Raw genomic sequence first — 19130 nt, 5'->3', positions numbered from 1 at the left:
GTCTCTGATTTCAAGGACTTGTGTGATCAGAGTGGACCCATCTGGATAACGCAGGCTAATCTTCCCATCTTGACATCCATTTTTAATCTCAGGTGCAGAATCCCTTTTGCCGCATGAGGCAGCATAATTCCAGATTCTGAGGATTAAGATGTGGTCATCACTGAGGGCCATTATTCCACCTGCCACACCAAGCGATGCTGCCATCACTGCCTTGGCAGCACGCTCATGTGGCTGACACCCTGTTTTGGTAAAAGCTCATTACTAAGGGACCTTGGTGTTGAATCAAAAATAATTAAATAAAGTACAAAACACAAATGTAAAAATGAATAATGTTGGGAAAACAGGAAGAGTATGGTTAGATGGAGACGTGGGGTGAGGATGCCGCTGCTCAGGTTTGTTGTAACCACTGACATCGTTCCTCAGCGTATTCTGCTGTAAATTCAGCTCTGCATTGTTGTTAGGACTGCAGCGACACAGATTACCCATTACTGTAAGCCCTCAGAAATAAAGGTGGTGGCTAAGTCTATAGTTTAAGTGCTCTATTTTGTATTCATCCTCCAAATTCTAGAATCAAAATACTTGTTCTCTGTGTTAGGTAACTGTTTAAAATCTGCATGTCTCGGGCGGCGCCTGTGGCTCAGTGAGCAGGGTGCCGGCCCCATATACCGAGGGTGGCGGGTTCAAACCCAGCCCCGGCCAAACTGCAACAAAAAATAGCCGGGTGTTGTGGTGGGCGCCTGTAGTCCCAGCTACTCGGGAGGCTGAGGCAGGAGAATCACCTAAGCCCAGGAGTTGGAGGTTGCTGTGAGCTGTGTGACGCCACGGCACTCTACCGAGGGCAATAAAGTGAAACTCTATCTCTACAAAAAAAAAAAAGAAAGAAATAAAGTCTGTATGTCTCTCTGTCCACCCATCCCCATAGTTTTGTTTTATTTTGTTTGTAGAGACAGAGTCTTACTCTATCTCCCTTGGTAAAGTGCTGTGGTGTCACAGCTCACAGCAACCTCCAGCTCTTGGGCTTAGGCGATTCTCTTGCCTCAGCCTCCTGAGTAGCTGGGACTACAGGCGCCCGCCACAGTTGCAGTTTGACTGGGGCCGGGTTCAAACCCGCCACCCTCGGTATATGGGGCCGGTGCCCTACCCACTGAGCCACAGGCGCCAACCCCCACCCCCCAATAGTTTTTTCACAAGAGGAGTAGCCTTAGTAGCCAGGCTGCTCTTTGTTCCAAGGGTATGCTATTTTATCAAGTACCAATCTGATGGAAATTGCCTGAACTAATAGGATTGTGGAAGCATGAATGAAAAAGTGCAGGCAATAATGAAATTATCAGAAAGCAGGGCAGGTGGGTTAATTAAAGCTCAGTATAATCCCCTTTTCATTGTTTTTAAAAAGTCGTATCATCAATTCATCTAAAATGTAATAGACTGAAGAGTCTACTATAATGTGATACATTTAGAAATACAAGTCCTTTTTAAAAAAAATTCTCTTATTTTGGGGCCTCAGTGAGTAGGGTGCTGGCCCCATATATTGAGGGTGGTGGGTTCAAACCTGGCCCTGGCCAAACTGCAACAAAAAAATAGCCAGTGTTGTGGTGGGTGCCTGTAGTCCCAGCTACTCAGGAGGCTGAGGCAAGAGAATTTCCTAAGCCCAGGAGTTGGAGGTTGCTGTGAGCTGTGATGGCACAGCACTCAACTGAGGGTGACAAAGTGAGACTCTATCTCTAAAAAAAAAAAAAATTCTCTTATTTTATATAAAGAGAGACACAGCCTTTAATTATAGACCTTTCAAAGCAAGAAAAGGATAACTTAGAAACATTAAGATTCACATTCTTTGGGCAAATAGACCTTCAAGCTTATTGAAGAAACTTCTAGCGTTTCCATTATTTAAATGCTTTAGTATACAGTCAGTATCCGAGATTGTTGGAATGAGGAATTGGGAGAGTCCTCTCATGCGGAGGAAAAAATTTGCATTCATAGACTATCCTTTCCCCGTGAAAGGAGAGTGATTGAGGTAAGCGCCTCCATGACTGCGGGGTGTGTTCAGAGGTGAGGCGACTCTAGCTGATTGCCAGGAAGAGCACAACATGACCGAGCACTTCTGCGGGGGAAAAGGTAAAACCAGATAAACCTTGAACACTTAAAAAATGAACGGCACATGCAGATGTGTATGGTTACCACATGCTGTTGACTTTAATGGGAACAGCCTGTCTAGTTCTAGGAACCACGACATAAAGTCGATAGGGAAGGTATGAAATGGAAAAAAAAAGGAAACAAGAATTGCATGTTATGAAGGATGAGTTAAATCCACACTTTGCAGGTGAAGACTGCATTTGTCCCTCTGAGAAAGGCCTAATGCTGCTATTGTCCCTACCCACTGTTTCATTTCTGAAGAAGGAAGCAGGAAGAAAAGGCCCTGGTTTCAACCTATTTACAAATTGCTGATTGACAAGAGGAAAGTTAGATGTCACAGAAATAACTGGAAAGACTCTCCTTCAATCTGTGTGCACGCACACACCCTCCCAAGACCAAGGAAGACCAACAAGAAGGCATGAAAAGCATCCTCCTGGCATCATGTTCCTGCCTTTGCCGTAACTACACGCAAAACAAGCAAGACATGAAATGATAGCGACATCTATTCTAGAACCAGGGGAGCTTTACTCACAAAACAGATGGAAAATCTTTTGGGGACAAAAATATTTCTGAGTCTCTCTGCAGATGCTTTTCTCTGAAGGACACACAGACACAAATGGATATCAGTGTCGAGGTGAAAAAGGAATAAGGAAAGAAAATGTCATCTATCTGAAAATATTTCTTTAATTTTTCTACTTCAAAAGAAGCTATATTTATTGCCTTGGACACACATTTTCTTTTCTTTTTGGAAATCTCCAAACTTGTTAAGTGTCATAAAGCTAAAGTTTAAGATTCCAGTTGGTAGGCTGCGATATCATACAAATGGATGCTGGGTGTGTTTGTTTTGATTTGCTAAGAAAACATTTTCTGACCTTGGAAATGAAATCACTTAATTGTCCATTTGTTATGGCCAAAGACTTACGGAGGGTTCTGGGTACTTATGTCAGTGTATATTTGAAATTCTCTAATCCGCAGTGTGTGGGAAATTATACAACTTGGGTTTTAAGCATCTTTCAGGATATTCCTCATTAAGAGACCCAGATTTGCCTCCTTCCCATGACTCTCTGAGAATAGTTTGTATTTATCACACAGCAAATTGTCCACTCTGAAAGGTGAACTTCAGAGGGTAGGATCTGAACATCTTGTTATCTCTTTACCCTCTCAGTAAATAGAAAGTTTAGAACTTGCCTTTTAATCAGCCTTCAAGTATGTCTTCCCAGATGAAGGTTATTTGATGTTCCCTTCACTCCAAAGTGTCTTTTAATACAGCATAGCATATTTATAATATGCTTTGAATTTTTTAAAGCATCCGGCCTATTGAAAGTTAATAATCTATGTAGTGGGCATAGTTTAAACAGCAGGATTTGGTTGATTTTACCATTTTCTAGGCAGGTTTGGAGGTGTATAGTAAAACATTTTTGTGGACTGTTAAATTTTAGTCTTTGTTCTCAAAGCCACTGCATTATACATTGTTCTTTGAAATAATTGATCTGATAGCAAAGGTTCATTTGCTGTTGACTTCAGCATGTAGTTGGGTCTTGCTGAATGTAATGTGCCTGCTTCAAGCATTGCGCATAACACTGCTGTGGATAGTTTGCTTAGAAAGTGAAGCAAAACCATATCCTTCCATGGAATTCTTTAATTTGTAAAGTATCCTTTCTGGGAAAACAGAGGGTGATGAATTGGGAGAAGAGGAGACACCCAGTTCCTCCACTGAGCTCATGACAAGTGGGGAAGGCAGCTGCCCTAAGGGTGTCTGTCAGTACCTGTGGAAGGCACCTGGCCAGTGGGCCCAGCCCACTCCGCTCTCCTGAGCATCCTGACAACGTCCACATCCTTACATCACAGTCAGAACCTTCACCTTCAACCAGGAGCAGTGGCTCACACCTGCAATTCCAGCACTTTGGGAAGCAGAAGCTGGAAGATCTCTTGAGGCCAGGAATTAGCGACCAGCCTGGGCAATATAGCAAGATCCTCTTTTTTGCTATTCAAGAGACTGGGGTGGGAGGATCACTTGAGCCCAGAAGTTCAAGGCTGCAGTAAACTATAATTGTACCACCAGACTGGGTGACAGAAAGACTCTGTCTCAAAAACCAAAAAACAAAACGCCTTTGTCCTCCTCCGTCCTCTTCACTTTGCAATCCCAGCACCTCTCCCCTTTGCAGTATCCTACATCCCACAAGCCCAGCACAACTCTGGAGTTCATTTCTTCCTTCTGCTAGAAACCACAGAAGGGAAAAAATGAAAAAGTCTTTTCAGAAAAAATGGTGAGGGTAGACAAGAGTAAGGAGCAAAATCCCCAGCCCTCAGACTACTGAGGTCTGTGGAGCCAGCTCATCTGCAGTCTTTGGGTAATTCTAAGTGTCAGAATAATTACTCCAATCGTTCAGTTTTAGCCAAAATTGCAAGTGTTACAGAAGTGCCAAGTGAAACCCAGGGCTGGGAGAGGGCTGCAGATGAGAAGCCATGTGATCCCCACAAGATAATCAATCCCCTTCCCAGACAATGGAGATAACTTCATGAGTTATTATTATGGGATATAATTGACAGACTGAGTATGAAAGAAGTAATAGGAGTGATTTTGAAACAAGCTATGCTGAAATTTAGTAGGCAGAATTCACTGAGCAGTTTTATGTTTGATGGAAATGTGACCAAAAATGAAAACTCAGTTCAGATCTCTGCTCAGCCACTTCTTTAGCTTCATGACCTCTGGTAGGTTACTGAATTCCCCAGGCCTCTGTTTCCTTGTGGGTAGGACATACCTTGCAGGGCTGTGATAACACACCTGACATCATGCAGGTAAAGGGCCTGGTCCCATGACGATGGTGGAGTGATGCTCATCAAATGGGAGAGCTGTGACTGTTTACAGAGGTTAAGATAAATTGTCTTCATTGCCTTATAAATTAGAAAGAAGTCCTTTCATAAGCTATTGTGTTCGGGTTATCAATAAGACGTAGGTTGAATTATCTCATCAGCCAGATAAGGGAATGTTATTTGGAAACCCTTCAGCATACCTTCAGAGGGAAGCAGCCACACAAGAATTCTGAAAATCCGTTCATGGCATTGAGCGAAAGAGCACACCGCCATTACAGCCTGTAGGACATTCTTTAAGTGATGACAATCATTTGGACAGTGCACAGGGACTGGCCTGGCATGTTGATAAAATCATACTGGAGATTTTGCAAGATCTAAAACACGCTACCTGCTTGCCGAGACCTGGCCCTCTTCTCCTATGTGCTCCTCTCTTTGGATGAAAGAGAGCAGGTGCCAGGGGTCTGGGACTGGGTGAAACAAATCATTTGGTTCCTGCCATCCAGGCCACATTAGAAACCAAGTATTTCTCAGGCAACTTGTGAAAATGGGCTACAATGATCCTATACATGACTACTTTTTAGTTTTCTTAAAAATCTGGTTTTGCTGGTTATTTCAGCCCTGTTGGGAATAATACAGGACCAAGAATCCCTGGTGCTCTCAAGAGCCTCACTCAGTAATATCACATTGCAAATGTTAATTTCCTGGCACTCAGTGACCTTCTGTAGTAGTCCATTTGGGATCCAGTGATCTTACTACTGGGTGTTTATTCAAAGGAAAAGAAATCAGCATATTGATGGCAGCACTATTCCCAGGTACGGAATCAACTAAGTGTCCGTCAGTGGAATGAGTGGGGGAAGAAAATGTGGTACCGATGTACAATAGAATGCTACCTGGCCCTAAAAAGAAGGAGATTCTGTCATTTGTGACATGAAAGTACACTAACTGAAATAAGCCCAACACGGAAAGACAAATAATGCCTGTTCTTATTGACATGTGAAATCTAAAACAATTGAACTCTGATCATGATGGTGACAAACGCTGAGGGCTGGGAGAAATGTGGAGATGATGGTCAAAGGGTACAAAATGTCAGGAAGTAGGAACAAGTTTGATTTTATTTTTTGAGATGTATCACACAGTATGGAGTATAAAATTAAAAATTGAATACTACACATTTCAGTATTGCTATGAGAGTAAATTTCAAATGTTGTCATCATAGAAAATGTTAACTATTTGAGGTGATGCAGGTGGTAATTAGCTTGATTTAATCAGTCCCCATTAAATTAAAAAAATCATAACATTACTTTGTATTCTACAAATATGTACAACTATTATTCACCAATATATAGTAAAAATAATAACATTTAGACAATTTTAAATAGTGCATTTGGAAAGGAATTGATGAATATCAGCATTCCTGCCAGTAATTCACATTTTAATGGATCAGAACAAAATAGCTGATCATTTGTTCAAAATTACTGAATATACAAAGTAGAACTCTATTAACCCACTCCATGAAGTTGGGGATATCTGGAAAGAAGTTCTGGCATGGATTGGTCTTTAGCACCTACCAGTGAATGGGCTTGGCAGTTAGCACCCCGCACAAATGTGATACAGCCCTGGGTGACGCAGCAAGGCCACAGGAATGTCCACACCGCCCAACGGCTCTCACCAGAGCTCTCACCTCAGCATGTCAGGACTTGGAAGGCCTTCAGAGGTGACTGAATCAAATCAATTCCTCTATGAATTCCTTTTCTGGAGGAGAGTAAGGAGGACTATCCAACCCTGGTCTTTTGAGGATGAATTTAGTTTTGAAAGCAGCAAAACTTTACGCAAAGCCAAATCAAGTGAATAAAGTAAATAATCAGGATGAACACATAAAAAACAGGTGGAGCCATAAAATGACAAAACTGCTTTGCTTGTATGACCCACAAAGTGGTTCTGAGAGGTAATTCCAGAAGCACCTACAGAAACACCTGCCTCCCACTGCTGGTGCTGGCCCAACCTCTCTGAGGGCAAATAGGAAGCTCATATTGAAAAATGAACATTGTCTTTGGCCCAGAAATTCAATTTCTAGGAATCTGTTGCAAGGAACATATTGAGATGATACACAAAGATTTAACACAAAGTAGGAAGCTTGGCACGGTGTTCGTAGCAGCTTACAAATTGGAACCAGCCTAACGTCCAACAGTAGGGATTGGCTGAGTACAGAAGGGCATATGCACGAACAGGTGATAGGAAATAATGCTACTGAAATATCTGATGTTGATAAACTGTTCACACAGAGCAGAAAGAGCAGGTTACACAACAGGTGAGTGGCAAAGAAAATGGGGCATACGTACACCATTGAATACCATCCAGCCATTAAAAAGATTGAAATTCTGACATCTGTGGCTACTTGGTTGCAGCTGGAGGACTATGTTATGTTAAATGAAATAAACCAGGAACGGAAAGGTAAACCTTGCATGTTCCCATTCATCTAGAAGCTGAAAAGGGTTGATCTCATAGAAGTAAAAAGTAGAATGAAAATACTAGAGTCTGGGAAGGGGAGGGGAAGGAAGGGATAGGAAGAGATTTGTCAAAGGATACAAAATTAAAGCACATAGGTCTGGGGAGGGAAGAGAAGGGGATATGGACAGACATACACTTTGCTGTGAATGGTGGGTGGGGTTGTGGATGTTTTCATATTCTTTTCGCTTGTCTGTATATTGATTTTTCTGTAACAATAAACTGTTTATAATAAAAAGATAATAATGGGGAACATTATGGGGGGGGGTATTCTGCTGTCCTTCAGAGCAACCATGACATGCCTTTATCAGTGTGCTAGGGCTGCTGTAACAAAGTACTACAAACCCAGTGGTTTAACCAACAGAAGTGCACTGTCTCATGTGGAGAGTAGAAGTTCAAGGTCAAGGTGTTGGCGGTGTTGGTTCCCTGAGTGCATGAAGGACCTGCTCCAGGCCTCCCTGCTCGCTTCTGGCCTTCTGTGTGTGTCTGTGTCCAAATTTCCCCTTCCTATAAGGACACCGGTCATGCTGGAACAGGGGCCCACTGGCCACAGTATGACCTCATCTTAAGTGATTACATCTGAAATAAACATGCTTCCAGATAAGGCCACATTCTGAGATCCCAGGAGTTAGATCTTCAACATATAAATTTGCAAGGGACACAATTCCACCCAATAACAGTACCCTGGTGAAATAGCCACACTGCTCCTGTCCCACAGGGGTTAGTGCTGACCTGTGCTATAATCAACACCAGGGCTGCATATCCTGAGCTTGGGTCAGAAGTTGTGGGATGAGGACACTGACGTTCTCCCTGCAGGATTCCAGGTTCAAAGAGATAATGGTGGACATCAAAACCTGCTCTCAGCCACCTCCTTGCTTCTGGGATCCCAGGCCAGGTCTACAGACATGCATGTGCATTCAGATGAACACACCTGAACTGGAGCATCCAGAAGAAAAGGAAAGGACACGTTTTGACTTTGGGGCAGATATAGGAGCTCTGACTTTTAAGAAAAAGCAAAAACAGAAAGACCAAGAGAGAAGAAAGAAAAAATTGTTACAAATACTATATACCACATTCTGCACATGGATATTTTTAGCAGCTTTATTCATAATTACCAAAAACTTGGAAACAGTCAAGATGTCTCTCAATTAGTGCATGGGCAAACAAATTGTGGTATATCTATGAGGTTGGATGGTACTCAGCAATAGAAATGAGTATCTAACTTACTCACAAGAAGACGTCAAGGAACTTTAAAAGTACATTGCTAAGTGAAAGAAATTAATCTGAAAAGGCTACAAACTGTATGATTTCAACTAGCATATGATGTTCTGGAAAAGGCAAAACTATAGAGACAGTAAAAAGATCAGTGATTGCCACCAGTCAGTGGGGGAGAGGGATGAATGGGGGAACACAGAGGATGTTAAGGACAGTGAAACTATTTTGTGTGAGACGGAAATGATGTATATGTGTCATTATGCATTTTTCAAAATCTATGGTATGGACAACACCAAGAGTGACTCCCTATTGTAAGCCTTGCACTTTTTTTTTTTTTTTGACCGAATCTTACTATGTCACCCATGGTAGAGTGCTGTGGTGTTACAGCTCACAGCAACCTCAAACTCAGGCTTAAAAGATTCTCTTCCCTCAGCCTCATGAGTAGCAGGCACCCACCACAGTGCCTTGCTATTTTTTGGTTGTAGTTGTCACTGTTGTTTAGCAGGCCCAGGCTGGACTTGAACCTGCCAGCCTCAGTGTATGTGATCGGTGCCTGCTCGCTAGGGCAGAGATTACTCACTAATCTACCGGCACTGAGCCAAAGCCATGTACTTTAGTTAATGATGAGGGCTCATCAACATTTTCTCATCAGTTATAACAAATGTACCATACCAAGGCAAGATGTTAATAATTGGGGCAACTGGGGAAGGGAGGAAGAGAGGGTCCATGGTACTCTGACCAGCTCAGTATTTCTTAAACCTAACAATTCTACTAACCGAAAAATCAACCCCCTCCCCAAAATACATTATGGATAAGGAAATGTAAAAGAAATCACACACTTAGCTACCCCAAAGGGGCCCTTGGCAGATAAGAGTTTGGGAAACTGCAAGAGCTAGCTGTTTGTCAAAGGCAACTGAGAAGATACAGATGACAGAAGTGTGAGCCAGCGGGATGCCCCAAGATTAAAACAACCCTGACTGCTCACACCTGTCTCAGACTCAACAAAACCCTTCCAGTCCTGCTCAGCAGTGGAGGGGGCCCGAATTCTTATTCAAAGAAATAACAATTTGGAACATGCACAAGAGTGTCAACAAGTTATGTAGATCTTATCAGCGTGGCATTTTTGGTGCCTCCAGCTATGCGGCTGGGCTCCATCAGCCTGTTAACACCCTTCAGCTTCCTACGCAGGCTGAGCCTATCAACACCTCCAGAGGCTCTGCCCTGGCCAGGCCTGTACCTGGGGCCAAGGAGCCCACATTTTCTTTCTTTCCCTCTCCTCTTCAGATCCCATCCTACCATGTGCATGAGGATGTGCCTCCATTTCTCTTAACATGCTGTGACTTAGCTGGGGCTAAACCAGTTGTAAAATTGAACAATACCGTCATGCTGGCTTTGAAAGCGTCCTCACGGAAAATTCTGACATCCTCAATCTGAAGGAAGAGAATGTATGGCTTCAGTAATGTGGGAAATTCTGCAAAGTCATCATTCAAGTATTGTAAGCATATATACGAGGTGTTTTAACTTTCACGGATAAAACCTCACAATTTTGCAACATTCTGAAGAAAGGATATGACATGAGACTTGTGGAGATACCTTCCTCCACTCCCCCTAAAAATAAAGCTTTCATAGTTCCCTCGCGTGTATGCATTACTTCATCATAATGCCGCCTTGCAAATGTTAACTGCGCTAACCGATACAAAAAAAGCATTTATTTAGACTGATAAAACGGTAGGCTTTGTATCTCAGCTTTCTTTTCCAATTTTCTATCTGTTCATTACACTACAGTCAGTGAATGACTCTTCTTGTTTGTTTTCTGTTTTAGGCAGCTTTAAGTGCCTTGAAACAATTTTCTGAACAAGGACTGGATCCAATCGATGGAGCAATGAATATTGAAAAAAGTTCTCTTGAAAAGTGAGTCAGTATTCTTACATTTGTTATCTTGTCACACGGATAATACTAAGGTTAAAAAATCAATACACTATTGACATCTTACAAAATTATTCTTAATTCAATTATGAATTAAATATAAATAAATGAAAAACCATGTATACGGTCAAATCCATCTCTTCTAATGTGTCTGTGAAAGTTTTAACCTACTAATCGATCATCATGTCTGCCTTTTAAATGCCTTTACTGGTAGTATTTATGTGAGTTATGTTGACTGTAGATATTTGCAAAATTGAAAAGACTGTTTTTCACATCGTATTGTTGAGCAATTGTCAGTTAAACCATTTTCAGAGGTAAAGGTTTTTGCTCACATTCCTGAAAAGTTGTGAGCAAAATAGAAAAGAAAAAGAAGTTGAGAGGAAGTGTCCTCTCTCGACACATTGGTTTTCACATTGTCCCATGAAGCACCAGCACCCACTGCCAGGATAGTGTGGCTCCCAAGGGCTGTAATAGCAAAAATGGACCTACAATAATTATTTCTGAAGTCCACCTCATGCCTTTTTTTAATGCAATTTAAACAGAAAGTCTCATATAAAAGACTGAATTTTGAGTCTCTCCAGAGACATCAATTTGTCCTAAAAAAGAAAAAGAAAGAAAAGAAAAGAAATTTGTCCTAAAAAAAAAAAGAAAGAAAGAAAAGAAAAGAAAGAAAGAAAGAAAGCAGTTATATTTACACAGTAGAATTCACACTCAATGTGAGCTCTCAGAATACACACAGGAAACAACATCACTAAATTTGTAAAAAATAGATAACCCAGGAAGTAAAAACCAAATACACTTATAGTTAAACGAGGTTACCAAAAAATAACAATAATAAATACATTTTAAAAATCGCAAACAGCATTTGGTCATCAATATTTTAAAGGTGAGAGACGAAGAAGAAAGCATTTGGGAAACAGACGTGGCATTTTAAGTTGTCTATAGATTGGCAACCATTTATAAGCTAATTTAATCAAAAACATTTCCACATGATCTCATCAGTAGACTATCTGAACATAAATATTGTTGTTTCACTTTAAAATGTCACTTTTGTGGTGACCTTTGAGTCCTATGTGCTATCTGCTAATAAACATGTCTGAAGATGTGCACCCCAGACCTTAAGCTCTTGTTAATGTATTAATCTTTCAGACAAGCCAAGCATCTGAGAGAGAAAGTGGAGGATAACCAGGCGCCCCCGGGCTCCATCGCTCAGGACTGCAAGAAATCAAACCCCGTCTAGCAGCTCCCAGAACCCGCCACTGCCACCGCATCCTTATAAACCTGTCAGCACGCATGAGGGTGTCTGTGTTTAGGGAAATGAATGACTAATACCATTATTTGAGTCTTATGTGAAGACAACACTATTCTAACACAAGAGATAATATACATGGTACTGTTTATTCTACTGGGGAAAAATAAAACTTTGAGCATTTCCCTTGGAACTTGAGATCAGATCATAACTCATTTGCCCCAGAGGCAGCAGAAATCTGATCTTGCTACTGGAGCTTAAAATAACAAGTAAAGTGTTAGAAACAGAGCTAAAATTTTCAGATGATTAATAGAGATGTTCGGTTTGGTTCCGTTGTTCTGATTGTTTTTGTCGTGGCGCTGTGTTCACTTATCCTCTCTCGCTCTCTGTCTCTCTCATTTCAGATAATGCTTGACAATTCGAAAATTAACCAATGACATGCTGTGGAATGTGATGGTTGTTGTCTTCATATAGAGTCACATGGTTTCTCTTTTTATGCAGATATTTGTAATCTTCATCCTATATCAATAAGAATAACTTTAAGGTGCGTTATGGAAAGACGTATGCAAACAAACATGTTTTAAATCAGGTCAGATATTTGATTAAAAATATGAACTAATGTTAGGAGCAAGTAGTTTCAATATACTTGAGGAATTTCAAAACAACACAACACCAAGCACGTGTGGGTTTTGAGCTCCATATACTCTTAGAACAAGGGAGGCGTCTTGCCCCCTCACATCATTTTCCTGGATCCCAGTCTCTGTTGTGGGAATCACATCCACCCCATCCGTGTGTTGTAGCCACTCACGGTTTGCATCAAGAGTGTTTAGTAACTGCCTCTGGACTTGGCACAGTGAGTAGGATCAAAATAAATAATGTCCATGGCAGGGAAGGAAAAGCCTGTTGGGGCCATGCTCTGGACCAGCATGTTGGAATCCAGCGCGGAGCAAATGCAGTAAAAATTTGATCGGTTTCTGTGTGAAGTGTTGTTATTGTTGTTCTTTCGTTTTATCACGCTCATCTTTTAAGTATCACCTCAGTGAAACCCATCCCAAAGGCCACCACCCGGCCTAGTCATCCTGCCCAGCAGTGGAATTAGAGAGCGGACAGGGGACAGCTGTATCTGCGAAACTGCAGAGCTGCCTCCTGGGTGATATGGGCTGGTTCCTGATCAGGGCTCACGTCATCTTATTGTTCAGGCTTTCTCCTTATTGATTTGCAAATGTTGTGCAATGAGAAAACACTGTATGCTCTAACTGCTCGACCCAACATGACAATAGGAATATAATTATGTAAGATTTCATAAGCAAAACCGCCACGAATCATGATCTGGCTGACTCACACGCGACTGGAGAATAAACAAACAGCAACATAAGGAAATAACTCTAGGGTTGTTTTTAATGATTCCCATGTGGGAAGCCCGTCAGTTGGGAGGGCTGGGTGCCCTTGGAGGAAATAGGTTTTGTTACATAAACCTGCATGCTTGTGAAAAGAACAGCACATTTGTAAAGTTGGGGTTCACCAAGGTAAACTGGGTGGAGACAACAGGCCTGCCACCTAACAAGAGGGCCCTAACCCACACTCCTAGAAGGCACAGGCCCTTTCTTCTGCCAGGCCTTCACCACCTGAGGCTTAGGTCCTCAGATGGGACAGGGGACCACCTCAGGCAGGATCATTGAAGTGGAGCTTCAGTTTACCCAGAACAATAAACATAGACTGCCTCCTGCAAGGGACACCGAGCTCAATCGAAGCTGTCAGGCCTGTGGGAGAGCAGTGAGCTCAGGGAACAAACAAAGCTAATCAGTTCTCATGACCCAAGTATTGGAAGCATTTAACTCGAACTAACTGCGTCAGCCTCAGAACTGATAGATCCCTGAACACAATAGCGTATTGGGGGGAGGGAGAAGGGGGAGGAAATTTGCATAGACTCTCAGGTTTAATGATAGAGGATTTATTAAAATCCCATCCCTTCCACCTGCCTGAAGAGCCCAGGAAGATGTTCAGGTATTTTCTATGGAACAGCAGCACTTCCTGAGAAGTGCCTGGGTTTTCTTTGGGTGGAATTACCAATGCAAATGATGGGTGGCCTGCAGTCACTGGCAGAGACCCGGCTGCGATGCTCCGTTCCAAAGCTCAATGTTATATATCATCAGAGGGGAAACTATTAAGTAGATTTATTGAAAGTGTGTTTCTTTGGCACAAGGAGATCTTTTTGATGAAAAATGGAGCTCATTATTCTTTAAAGGACACAGGTTGACTTATCTCCTTTATCAATTATGGTGTCTGCTTTCAGCTTTTCCCCATCAGCACCGGGCTTTGTAGTCACTTCCCAGTGCTGAGGCCAATGTGTTTTATGAAAAAGGTTTATTTTTACTTTTTAATTGGAAATACAATATTGCACTTTGGAACGTGGACCACTTCTTTCCAGTGCAACTTGCCAGAGATCCACGGTGAGACACCACCAAGGAAGCTGTGACAGGTCCCTCCCTTTTCTGGGGTGACCCCTCCGAGGAGTTGTCTCAGCATTCTTCTCCCCGGCAAACATTCTTAATAGCATTTTTTTGTGTGGTGGGGGGCAGCTTCAACCAATTTCCTGCACCATAAAATAAAAATAGATTAATGAAAAACTTACCTTATACAGAGGTTGCCAGGATTCCTAGTGACTTTAGAAATGTGGTCCAGACCAACTGATTGGAGTTTAAATCCTGTGGCAGTTTATCATGGTAACTGCTGGGAGTTTGCCTTGTACCTTTTAATTTCTAAAGGCTACTTGCTACCATGGTGGCCCAGAATGACAGCGAAACTAACAGTCATGCCCACAAAACTGATAAGTCATTTATGGCATAATCAGGTGTGAACTTGTCTTTGAGTCTCCCATAGCCTAATCCACCGTAATATAGGCAGCTGCTAATGTATGTATAATACACTGAATAAGGGGATGAAGGAATGATCTATCATTCAAAACCCACTGAGGAAATTCATTTGAATTCTCATTCTCCACGTGACACAGACACAAGCACTCATGATAATCTGGCGTTACTGCTGACAACACATTATATCCTCAACCCCACGGGGACGGTAGCATTTCTTACTCAAGAACATGGCAAGTCTAAAACACCCTTCCCTTAGAGGTCTTTGGGCTCATGGGACCATCTACTCCTCATCTTCTCATGTCTGTTTATTTTCTTTCCATAGGTTGTCAGATTCCAGTCCCCACCCTCAGGTACATTCCACTATTTCCACACTCACGTGTGCATATCTTCATGAGAAGGGACTTTGCAATATCTGCTTCAAAGTAAAGAATTCCTTAGATCGGATCGAACCTAACTGACTATTTCTGGCACACACCACCCCAGTTCCCTCTTACCTTACCAAGTTACTGTGTTGGGGAAACTTCCCTGTTACACCCTAACCTCTTAACATAAGTAAGGATTCCCTTAATTGTACTTAACTGATGTGTATGTGCTGGAGAGTCACTAAATAAAACACAAACAAAACAACTTCACCCTAAAGACCCTACACTCTAGCTGGTGGGAAATGAGCCTGGATAATTAAACCTTCTGTACTCAGAACCACCGTGTGATAGCCAGCTGTTCACCTGCTTTGGTCATTCACTTATGCATTCCCTCATTAGGGCACAATATGATATATTCTGGTGACACTGTCAAATAGGCCAGGTCTGCTTTCAAGGAACTTTTACTCCATACCCCACATCTCCACTGACTCCCCTCCTCATGAAAATACATTCTCAAAGCTCTCTAAGCTCACTGACACTCAGGAGGCCATCAGCCCAACTCATTCCTCACTATACATCCTGACCTAGGAGCAGTGACCAACTTAATACACTAAGTACTCAATACATATTTGTTGAGTAGATGAATGACCAAAAAACCTCTGCCGTGATGAATTTGCCCATCCAACTGCATCAGCAGTGACCTGGACACATGGACAGAGAAGCCTGGCCTACTGGATGGATCTTCCCGCCTGTGAATAAACTTCTAGTTCTAGTTCTGTTAGTTTGTAGCCTTACTGAAGACATTTTGCATCTTTAAGTTTCAACTTTTCATGCAAAACTTGGGAAAAGAATATTCAGGAGTATATGGACTATTTATTTGTTTTCATTTTTAAATTTTTTTTAGAAATGGAGGTCTTACTCACCCAGGCTGGATTCAAACTCCTGGGCTTAAGGAAGCCTCCTGCTTCAGTCTCCTGAGTCATGGGACTACAGGCATCTGGTACCATGCCCAGCTAATTTTTTCAGAGATGGGGTCTTGCTATGTTGCCCAGGCTGGTCTCAAACTCTTAACCACAAGCAATTTTCCTGTGTTGGCCTTCTGAATAGCTGGAACTACAGACATGAGCCACTGTGCCTGGCTATGAATTGTTTTCAAAAGTGCACTAGTTGCAAAGGTTATTTCAATCAAACTTAGTATTAGGGAAAGAGCCACAGTCTAGGAGCCTAGAGTCTAGGGTTCAGACAGATGTAACCTTGGTGAGGGGGTGTGGCCTTCCAGGCTTCAGTTTCCACTCGCATAAAATGATGACCCCTGAGAGTGCTGGGGCACTAAACTTACTTTCTATTTGTATCCCTGTTGTGGGGTGCTTATATTCAAATTTCGTCTCTAAGATATGTGAAGTTTTTTATTAAATACCTGGGGGAAAATATCACTCTTATATCAGTTAGGATCCTTTGGTTGCAAGTTATAAAAACTAATTCAAACTACCAAAGGAAAATTTGTTATAAAGCTAGAGGCATGTTTCATGTACCCTAGGGCAGAAATGCAGAAAGAAACTGGAGCCAGAAAGTTCTCCCTCTCACTTAATTCTCAGTTCTCCCTCTCTCTGAAAACTAGCTTCTGCTTATCAAGTACACACATCAGAGAACATGGCTACCAATAGAACTAAAGTTTACAGCCCCCCTGAAGAAACGCTGAATCTCCCTCTTGATTTCCTTCCCAAAGTCTCAGGCCCCTGTTGGACTAGGCCTTGTACAGACAGGCCCATGCTGTGCAAATATGGCTGCCCCCATCTGGAGTAGTCATCAGAAAAAAGACAGTCACTGTTTTGCCTAACAGATACTGGTGTCACCCACCTCCCACATTTTTCAGGGGACAAGGCTCATTATAATCGTGCTATTTCTTATTTTCAACATGAAGAGTAAAGCTTAAATAACTGAATTACTACTCCCTAACATTGTAGAGCTCACTCAGGTCTGTGAAAGCTGGGGTATTTTGTCTGGTTTTATTTAATCCTTTTAGTCTTTAGTTTCAAGGTCTGGTGAACCACAAAGCTATCCTGAATGAGTCATGAAACTACCTAGAATAAAAAATAAAAACTTTCCAGTCATCTCAAATTAGTATATTTTGTAAAACATTCCTTCCCTTTAGCATGCGGGGATAATGAGAAATTTAGGCCAGTGGTATGGTCCATCCTTCCTCAGTGATTTCTGCAGCCCACTTCCCTGCTTTAGTTATCCTGAGCTGAATTTAACTGTAAGGGATGTTCTGATTCTTACAACTGAGGTTGAGAGAGACAGAGGCAAGCTAGATCAAATTTTCCATCAAACTTTGCTCACAATTTTTCAAGACAGCCCAAGGAAGGAAGGAAACATGTTATTTAAAGGAGTAAGAGGAGGCAGACGAACAGAAGAATCAGAAATTTGGATCGGAAACTAAAGGGGATGAGGAAGTTAGCTGCCCTGGAGAAGAATGACGAAATGGAATGTTCTGGAGAGGGCATTTGTGATGGGAGCAGACTAAATGTTTCCTGCAGGTACGTCTTAAATAACTTCTTCTTAGCTTCAGGAATGAGCAGTCAAAATCTTCCATTTCCTCTTGAGCCTGTCCCCAAATCTTCTACATGAGTAGTAATTTTCCTGACTGGTGTTTGGCCACTGGTCCTTCCTCATTCTCTGAGTGCAGGGTGAAGAAACTAGATCCCTCTTCATCAACTCAAGATGATGAATAAGCTCCCAGCTTGGGTAACGACCAGGCCTAGATGTGAAATCATGGACAATCTAGCCAGTGGGTTATCTCTGACTTCAGAGAGGATTTTTTTTTTTTTTGTCCTAGAACCAGAGTCGCTTCCACAGTCATCACAACATAATGCATGACAGCTGCTCATGTGTCCAGCTTCACGGTAGCTGTTCCCGCAGTCTCAGACAAGACCGCTAGCCTGAAAATGTCTGACTAAATGTATCTTGCCTTCTAGTGCTGGACCTTAACCACATTCTAACCTGTCAGTCAATCACAAATACGGATTGAGTCTCCGTCTTTGAGTTCGTCACTGTGGGGAACCAAATGAAGCCTAAAGTAAGGTCTCTACCGCCAAAAGACTTCTAGTGCAATTAGGAAGAAGAAATAGGAAAAAGACTCTGGGATAAAATGCAAGGAAATAGGAATAGCTGCACTTTACTAAGAGCTGAGGTCAGCTTCTCTTTTTCTCACAGTGCTTCTGAGAAACATCCCGGGGAAACTGGAGAAGCCAATGTCCAGGATTTGATATTGAAAAGAATGCCTCTGCTGGCGACCTGCTTTTCTTAATCTGGTGACCTGGGTGGGCCAACCTTTAACCAAGGTGCTATAGGAATCCAGTTTGCAGTTTCCTTCTTCTGGGGCAAATCCCTGTGGTAGCTGAGGCTTTATGAGGCAACATCCCCTCTACAACCACCACTGTCATCACTAACACCCTTCCAACTACTCCAGCACGACTCTTACCCAGCCTTTACTAAGAAAGCAGTGTTGGGTATGATGAAGAGTTGGGATTCCACAATCAGACTAAGTTGAAGACTTGGTGTTCTCATGGACTCAAACTGTGTGTTTAGGGGAGTTACCTTAACTCCCCTGTGCCTTGCTTCCCTCACCAGAAAATGAAGAGGGCAGTGTTTTTGGTGGACTAAATAAATTAATTTTATAAGTTCATATATCTAAAGGGTTTTGAACTATATGTGGCACAGATAAGCACTCAATAAACATGAGTTATGATTGACCAAAAGCCAAGCAATGGATTAATCAATAATTATTGATCAATTACTGGATACCAGAATCTATAACTAGGGGCTAAAATGAGGAAGGGGCACAGATGAATAAGGCACAGCCCTGTTTTGCATCATGGAATTTTTATTTCTTGAAGACAATTATAAAAGATGCACACAAATAAATATTAGCCCAAACTAAATGCTTTCAGAAGTCTGGGGCAGGGAGTGTCTGCAGGAAGCTCCTGTGGGACACGCAGACCATAGGATCCCCTTGGACATGCCTTCTCCACAAAGCAAAAATCTGTGGCTCTTGAT

At 42.1% G+C, this 19130-nt stretch overlaps 1 protein-coding gene across 7 annotated transcripts in view; it reads left to right on the top strand.

Annotated features, from left to right (window-relative positions):
- The window catches only part of STAU2 (staufen double-stranded RNA binding protein 2), a 329861-nt gene extending 317043 nt beyond the window's left edge, over positions 1-12818 (top strand). For all 7 annotated transcript variants that reach the window (XM_053559242.1, XM_053559239.1, XM_053559244.1 and 4 more), the window contains 2 exons: positions 10487-10575; positions 11740-12818. In XM_053559242.1, the coding sequence (XP_053415217.1) occupies positions 10487-10575; positions 11740-11830 (180 nt within the window). In that variant the 3' untranslated portion in view covers positions 11831-12818. The remainder of the gene's footprint in view (positions 1-10486; positions 10576-11739) is intronic.
- Positions 12819-19130: the final 6312 nt, after the last annotated feature.

The sequence above is a fragment of the Nycticebus coucang genome, chromosome 13, assembly GCF_027406575.1.
Source record: "Nycticebus coucang isolate mNycCou1 chromosome 13, mNycCou1.pri, whole genome shotgun sequence".
Classification (NCBI taxonomy): domain Eukaryota; kingdom Metazoa; phylum Chordata; class Mammalia; order Primates; family Lorisidae; genus Nycticebus; species Nycticebus coucang.
The sequence above is the reverse complement of the archived record's forward strand: the minus strand, read 5'-3'. Positions and strand labels throughout refer to the sequence as shown.